At 42.2% G+C, this 8655-nt stretch overlaps 1 protein-coding gene across 1 annotated transcript; it reads right to left on the bottom strand.

Moving 5' to 3' along the window:
• Positions 1-1066: 1066 nt before the first annotated feature.
• On the bottom strand, positions 1067-6141 carry yars2 (tyrosyl-tRNA synthetase 2, mitochondrial). Its single transcript, XM_017434246.3, has 5 exons — positions 5306-6141; positions 2915-3082; positions 2628-2783; positions 2144-2314; positions 1067-1408 (listed from the first exon to the last, which is right to left on the bottom strand). The coding sequence occupies exons 1-5, from the start codon at positions 6085-6087 to the stop codon at positions 1249-1251; spliced, it is 1437 nt and encodes a 478-aa protein (XP_017289735.1). The 5' UTR covers positions 6088-6141; the 3' UTR covers positions 1067-1248.
• Positions 6142-8655: the final 2514 nt, after the last annotated feature.

Here is an 8655-nt window from a genome sequence, read left to right as displayed (position 1 = left end):
GGTATATGATCGACGTGCAGAGCTATTTAAATCCCAAGAAGAGCGCCCATTGGCCAGACGGCTAGACCCGCCCACTTTTTTTTAAAGGTACAGTAGACTTAAATGACAGGGGGGGAACGTCACTGTTGATATTTTTCCATAATCTGTGACTGAAATAAGTTATTTTTTTTTAAAAAACGACTTTAAAACCACACAAAAGACAAAGAAATACCATGTTTCATTCTAAACAAAGATAGCACAAGACATATTTTGAGGCAACCTAAACCACTAATAAATATAAATATATATTTGCAAATTACCTACACATAAAATGCTGCTAAAATAGTTGCCCTTTAGAGCCATGGAACTATGTCAAGGGTACAATTCTATATATATATATATATATATATATATATATAACAACATTAACAACAAAATTTTCAGTTTTGCTATCAGTTAAACATAATTTGCAAGTAAAAATATGTGGTGTCCACGTTTGTGGACATTTGCTAAGTATCCCTTGATTCACATCAGGTCCCAATCAACCCAAACAGCAAAGAGAAATTAAAAATGCATGCCATGCAAGAGTTCAGATCTTAGGAGGTCAAAAGACACCACTTCTGTAAATACTTAAGACTAAAACTCCTAGGTGTAATTGTAAAAACAAAGCAAAAAAAATTAAATAATAAAAATAACAGACTCCATGAAATGTGTCTATTAAGACAGACTCCAAGACCCCCAAAAGAGAAATAGACACTAATGACTGAAGCCTCACACCCATTAGAAGTTGCTAAATTTAAAAACTGCCAAAATACTCTAATATAACAAATTACAAAAGTTAGAAACTACTTTTTTTGTATGACAGTATAAGTGTTATATGTTTACAGAAGACAAATGTTGAGCTCATAGTCAAAAATAAGAGAGTTACCAAAAAAAAAAAAAAAAAAAATGGGGAAGCAATTGTTTGGTTTGTGTTAAGGATAAGTGTTGAAGTAAAGGTTGCCTGCAGACTGCCATAAAGACAATGACGCCCTCTAGTGTTGACTTTGCTAAACATCTGATGCAGCACAAAGTCAGAAGTGACCCATTTTTCTTATCAAATGCTTTTAATACCACAGCTTTACATTTACATATTTATATGACCAACACGGGAAATTTCAAATGCTAAATAATATGTAAAATCCATCAAAATCTCCTTACTGATCTTGCTGAAAGTTTGGCTGCCTGCCTCCCCCGTGCAGTCAGTAACAATGTACTGGCCTGGCAGCCTCAGAGACCGAGCCACTTGATGATGTAGAAGTTCCTCTTGCCCACTCTGAGCAGGGTGAGTCCATTGGACAGGATGTGAAGTTTGGGGATCAGCACCTGCTCCGGGTTGTCCGCTCGGCTGTGGTTAATCCAAACGGCTCCCTCGGAAACCATCTGATACCTGCAGACGTACATTTGCACTGTCAGGGGAGAATGGACGGTTGTTTTAAATGATCCTCATCGTGGACTTTATGTCACCTAAAGGTGTCCGTGTTCACACTGAGACACGTTTGTGAAAATCCAATCTGAATGTCAAACCACTTTCCAACATGTTTTGGAACCGATTTATTACTTTTTGATACCTGCTTATCTGAAGATAGTCATCAGCAGCTAAAGACCCCCAAAATGTAAAAATTTTAACACGGGTCGGCCAGTTGCTGTGACTTCCCTAGAAAGATTTCTTAGTACAGACAACAACAAATGTAAAACAACGCAGTCGTACATTAATCTCCTAAATATGAAACTTTAAGGGTTATTTGTGACTAAAAACAGGTTGAATGATATATTACAAACTCAACAAACAAATAAATAAATCTTAATGTGTAGTTTTTGTATTTATTTTAATTAGACTTTTTTGTTTATTTTGTCCAGAGTTTCCTTCACGTTTTTTGTGCTTTGCTTCTTTGTGTTTGTCACTTTAGTACGTACATGTACTATTATACAGCATGAATTCACACAAAGATGTACCTCCTAAGATGTGCACTACACGTAGGGTTTAGAAATCCTGATGCTTTAAATTTTCTTTGTTAATTTGCAGAATAACGTGCTTCTTACTGTTTTAAACAAAACAACCCAGCAGGCAGACTACAGTCCCTACAGAACTGGATTTAATAACGGGGAGGGGCGTGCTGCCTACCCTCTGGGCCCGTCAGGGATGGCGTTGACCTTGCGACACGCGTTTATCACGGTAGTCCCTGGCTCCAAAAGCAGCTCGTGGAAAGGCGCCTCCTTGAAGAGCTCCTGAAGCTCCTCGTCGCTCATTTCTTCCAAGGCGTGTGCACTGCTGTGGTACAGCGCTTTGGTACACCTGCAGCCACAAATGTCACTATAGTGAGGCATCGAACCGAGGAACATGGAAAGCTTGGCTGTTTCCTTCATCACAAACACTATCAGCAACCACAGGATGAACTTTTATTACAATATGTTATAAAGTATTGCTGAAGATTTGACAAACTACAATCTTTATGCGCTTTGACTTAAAAAAGAAATACAGATAAAAGTTTAATTAGAACTCAGTCCTGCAGAGCCAAACGATCTGTGCTGGGTTGTTTATTCCTACAGCAGAATTGGTTTAGTCCTGTACAAAACCAGAATCCACACATACTGAGCTCTATTCTGACCTCTTGGCGCTCTCAAGCCCTTCCTTTCCGTGCACCAGCTTGGTCACCTCTGCAGCCAGTCGTTTCTGCACGAGCCGTTTGCCCGGATCCTCCCGCTGCTGCTCCATCAGCTTCTCTACCTCAGCCACAGGCAGGAAGGTGAACAACTTCAGGTACCTGGTGAGATGTCCACGCATCAGCTTGGGCACAATAAACTTCTCCCCATGCAACACAATAAGAACTAACGTTCAAATCCTGGCCTTAAACCGCATCATAAATCGAACTGATTAGCGTTGGTCTCCACGTACCCCTCCACGCTGGCGTCGGGCTGCCTGAGAAAGAACTGGTACAGGTCAAACGGGGCCGTCTTGTCCCTGTTCAGCCACACTGCATTGCCCGCAGTTTTCCCCAGCTTGTCGCCGACAGAGCTGGTCACCAACGGGATGGTCAGGCCGTACACCTCCTCGCCACTCACTCTGAGAAGACAAGGATATCAGTGTCACAGGATTTTACATTAAAACAGCCTCCACATCCAGACACGTAAAGGTGGGAGTCCAAGACTTGAACAGATTAACAGCAGATCTAAATCAAAAGCACCAAACACATTCTGGTTAAGGTGTCACAGGTTATAGTTTAATCAATAAATGATAAACTGAATTTAGGAGCTCTGTGAATTGGTTATAAAGGACTGATGAGAGACTTCTAAAAAGGGCAGACAACAATATATTCATGCCAACAAGTTGCTCCTAATAGGAATTTACATTTAAAATGTAGAAATATTTATCTGGGTTTGGAGCAAAGTTCTTGCACATCCAAAAAAGCAAAATATTGCTGGCTGTTTTCTACACTTTTTGGTCAGAATTGAGAGCATATGATTGTGAACTTTGATAAAACTTGCAACCATTTACTTGCTGAAGAAAGATCAAATCTGCGCTGATTAGGATATTCATGTGCCAAATTCAAAATAAAAACAAATCTGTAAGGTGGCTCCTAAAAATAATATCCCAAAATATATTTAGCCTACATTTCAGAGGCATAGCAGTGTACAAATGGTTTGTATCATCCTTAATTTCTTGTGGTTTTTGTTTTCTTGTAATTGTTTAAAGCACACAAAGCTTTAAAGATTTTCTGAAAGCCTTTATTCTGGCCTGGCTGCTTTTTTTAGCTCATTTTCTGGCCTGACCATGACAAGCTGTTGTGCAGTGTGTGCAAAAAGACACTGAAGGGGAGGAAGTGGAGGACAAAAGAAGTGTCACAGGCTTAAAGTAAAACATCTACTGCAGAGGAACGGTATCAGAAAGTCACAGCTTTAAGAAAAAAAGGAAAAAGAAATCCAACAAAGGGACCCAAGAGCTGCATCGCCTTTCCAGGTGTTCATCCACTGCATGCAAAGTTTTCAGCTAACAGCTCTTTGAAAACCCCTAAATATTGTTTTACCTGTCTAACTGTTACTTTTACATAGATTTAACTAAGAAATGGGAACAAGTTGTGTTTTTGTGACAAACTGCTGCTAAAAAGTGCCTAAAGATCTTATTTAAATTTGGTTCTTTTTTTTTTTTTAAATGTCAAATTGATCGTGATAGAGTAAAGTGGATCAACGGTCGGGTACTGGACAGAAGCAAAATCTGAAAAATCTTCAAAAAGCCTGAGACACATCAGTCAGGACCACTTTGGCTTCTTGGGCACAAGAAGTAAAGAAATGACGTTTGACTCGCAGGGCTTCAACACAATTTCCATTTTAAAATCCCGATCTTTTCCACACTCAGACTGGTCTAAAAACTTGGGAGGAACATTTAATATCTAAGCATAAGCAAACGTACAAATGTTCCTGTTATTTACTAGAAGGTTTGCCCAATAGTCAGTTCTATTTTCTAATGTTTCTGCAATTTCCGAGTGAAAAAACAAAATAAGCAAAGCATCTTTTTACCCTACTAAATCGGCACCCCTCTTCACAGGGAGCACGGTGTTCATTTTATAAAACGATGCTGACGTTTGCCTCAGAGCTGAGCTAACTTTGGCTGACAAGATTCACGCAGAATAAACGAGACAAACTGCATTCTCTACAAAAATGCAGCGTGAATGCTGGATGACCTCGCTGAAATTTACTCAAGAGGTCGAAACCGAGACGGTAAAGCAAAAAGAAGCAGAAGGCTAGCTAAAAGCAGCCAAAGGCTAGCTAAAAGTAGCAGAAAATGCTGGCTAAATGCAGCAAAAAGCTAGTTAAAGGGCAAGTAAATATTAGCTAAAGGTAACAAAAGGGTAGCTAAGAAAAAATCCAGCTAAAAGCTAAAGTATCTAATGGCTAGGTAAAAGTAGCAGAATGGTAGCTGAAAGCTAAAAGTAGCAAAGGGAGTAGCTAAAAGAAAGATATCTAAAGCTAAAAATTAAAAATGCCATAAAAAACTAAAATAAAGAGTTCAGAAGCAGATTTAAAAAAAATGTTTTTGAAGAAAGAGAAGGGAGGATATTTGTAAATATAAGTCACAAAAAACAAGTCATAGCACCAATCTCCTGGATAAAGCTGAACCACCTTCTCTTTTCAATTTATCCAGACCTGGAAAACTGACACTTTTCCAGACTGCGTGTGAATCCTGGACACAGGACTTATTTTCAGACAGAACTGCATATAAACACACACACGGTATAACAATGAATATTCAGTTGGGTGAGTTCCTGCACAGAAGCTGGAGGACATTTACTTGTGAATATACTCATGTCCGGACATCAAATTGCCCAGCTGGTCGGTGCCGCCGAGCTGAATCCTGCAGCCGTATATTTGGTTCAGGTGGTAGAAGTCATAAGCTTGGAACACCTGGTAGGTGAACTCGGTCAGGCTCATACCGTCTGCGCTCTTCAGCCGGGACTGCACGCTGTGGCGGCTCAGCATGGTCCCCATCCGGAAGTGCCTCCCGACCTCCGACAGAAAGTCCACCACGCCGCAGTTTTTGTACCAGCTCAGGTTGTTCAGGACGGTGACGGTGCCCAGCGCCTTGGAGCTGTCGTGAAAGTGCACTTCGTGGTTGGTGAAAATCCTCTGGATGCTCTCCCGGATGCCGCGGGTGTTCGCCTCCACGACCTCGGCGGAGAGCCGCTCCCGCTCACTCGCCTTCCCGCTCGGATCCCCGATCTGTGCCGTCGCGCCTCCGAGCACAACCACGACGTGGTGCCCGGCGCTTCGGAAGTGCAGCAGGCCGACGAGCGCGAGCAGGTTGCCCACGTGGAGGCTATCGGCTGTGGGGTCAAAGCCGCAGTACACGGTCTGAGAGCCGGACTGGAGCAGCCGGGGCAGCTGGTCCTGCGCTGCGCCTTCCGGGAACGAGTCCTTCAGAATGCCGCGCTTGTGCAGAGACAACAGGAAGTCGCCGTGTGCGGGAGAAGAGCGGTGGAGTTTAGAGTCCGCTGTGAGGCGAACGCGTGCCCGTTTGAGGAAGCTACGGGACACATGCCGCCAAACATAACGGCACACCATGGGCACCGCCATGTTGAACAATGTGACCAAACCGGAAGTGGAGCTGAAAAGACCGCTTAGGATGGACTGCTAAAGGTTAGAGCGCCCCCTGGTGTGGTGGTTCCCTAATGACAGCCACAGAAAGCGAGCAGACATTCAGATTGGTGTTAAGTCAAATCCACTGAAACACTGATGGTTTGAGTCCATCGCTTTCAGGCCACGTAGCTCCTCCATGGTGGCGGCACTCTTTAATTAACAATGTCGTATTACGAGATGGGCGGCAAATTGTCGGGCTCCTGCGACATGTCCTCCTTTTTTCACCTCATACGGGTCAGTCCCGGCAGTAGCGATCTTCTGGTTTAATCTTTACCTTGCACATCGGTCAAGAGTAAATACCTGGATTTAGTTGGCTTCAAAGCTATTGTTGTCTAGCGCTTGCCCACCAACATGGCGAAAATATCTCTTCCGGCCGAGACTTGTGGGAACTGTGTATCCAAGTAGTTTTATCCCAAAGCTGCATCTCAGATAAGTAGCACTTTAATTGGTCTGCGGTTCTCAAATGCAAAGAAACAACACTAAGACAGTTTCTGTAAGTGTTTGAAAGTTACTTAAGTGTCCTAGAGCGTCAGCCAAAAGAACTAAATTGTCGATGCATAGGTTAACTTAACTGTAGAAGCCTTCTTTTTATTATTGCCCTTTAGCCTTTGGCAGCAGGTGATAGTGTTTCTGTCCATGGCTGTGAGTGCATACGTGTTTGATTGATTCATAAGGAAAAGGTCTAAAAAACCCCACCTTTGGATGGATTTTAATGCAACCTACAGAAATTGATCAATGGATGGACAAGATTGCACATAATGTTATTTGCAAGGTTTGACCTAAACGCCGTCATTTTTCAATATAAGATCTTTGGCATGTAAGGTGGCGGGCGATATGCATTCCTTTAAGGAATGCTAGACTTTACTTTGAACAGTAAAGGAACTCATAATTGATAAAACAGTACTGAGCCACATTGTCTCATAAAACTCCCAACAAATGAAACGGGGGACTTCAAAATCATTTTATTTTTAAATCCATTCAATGTCAATTTGTCTTATTGTTTAAATGGCTAAGATATACAGTACATTCAAACGTTTACAGTATTGTTATCGAGCCACAATCCACACTTATAACACATCCAATGACAGTCTTGTCTCTTTGCAGTACACTAAAGCCACAGAGACAAGAAAGAAACGGAAAACTAAGTGCTGCCCCTCCCTGGTATAACGATACCTGTCAGTTCTGGAAACTAGAAGTGGATGTCAGTAATGTCATTGTCGTTGGCGTTTATGTGCTGTAAGGCGGAGCACTATAAACTCATTTCAGAGTGAGTAAGAAAAGACGGTGCCTTTCTCCATCCTGAGCTAACTCGACAAAGGAAGACTACGATTCCCTGAAACAAGTTCAAAAATCCCTTGTTAGTTCTACGCGAAAAACGAACGTCCTGAACGCTGAACCGGTGTTTTACGCAACTTCCCCTCTTGTGCTTTGTCCGTTTCATGTTTAGCTTTTTAAACTTTCACTCGAAAGCAAATCCTTCACTGCTAAGAGTTGAAATAGCAAAGGTTTACTGTAAAAAAAATGATTTTTTTCTTCTAAATCTACCGTCACATCGGTGGGACCCAAGTGTGTAAGAAACAAATCGATACAAGCAACTTACAATGTCCAAGTGCGTGTGCGCGAGTCTTATCTTATTCGATGTTGGCATTGACACACACTAAGGCACACCTGAATTGTTGATAGTTCATCGCCGAGCACGTCCAGGGTCTGTGAGGGGACGAAGCCCCGGCTGCATGGGTCCGACGCTCTGTGACAACATGCGAGAGGCAGCGTGAAGGTCAGTAATCTACTCACGGCAGAAGAAACGTTTGGAGACTTATAGCAGCAAGTCGGGAGAGAAAAGTCAGACAAAAACAAAACAAAAAAACAGGACTATAAGACGATCTGATCTAAGGTTATATTACTGCATTTTCTTCCCTGTAATAGCATGTGCCCAGGTTATTAAGAGTGCATTTGGTTTCTCTTGTAGCCCAAAAAAAAAGTTGTGTGTCGAAAAAGAAATACACGTTTGTCTACTGAGGCAGCCGTGGAGCATTTCTGATAAGAACGATGAATCTCTGTGCATATATTACTCTACTTGTTTTCTAATGTGCAACCTGAGAAAACTGTGAGAAAGGTAGGCTTTCGGGATTGGTGCAAAACTGGTAGCTGCTTCTTCTACACGGTGACTGCATGTTGAACTATATTCAGAGATGGAGGAGTCCGGTGTGGTGTCGATAAATCTACCGTAGCTGTGGGCTCGCTGAGCTCGAACCAAACATTCAAACTTGAGTTCAAAGGAACTGAACGGACTTTACAGCTTTGATGCTTTTTCTCAAATAAAAATAAAGTGACAGTTCAGATGTTTTGAAGTGGGATGTCGTGGAAAGGTTGTGACAATTGCTATCTTACCTGTTGTGGATGGCGCTTGGAACAACCTTAGTTCTGAGAAACAGGAGTTAAATTCTGAAAAGGCTAACAAGCTAACGGCTAGCCTGAGTTGGACTGTGACCGAAGTGGACTGTC

The sequence above is a fragment of the Kryptolebias marmoratus genome, linkage group LG11, assembly GCF_001649575.2.
Source record: "Kryptolebias marmoratus isolate JLee-2015 linkage group LG11, ASM164957v2, whole genome shotgun sequence".
In the NCBI taxonomy this organism is placed as follows: Eukaryota; Metazoa; Chordata; class Actinopteri; order Cyprinodontiformes; family Rivulidae; genus Kryptolebias; species Kryptolebias marmoratus.
This window is presented reverse-complemented; position numbering and strand designations above follow the sequence as displayed.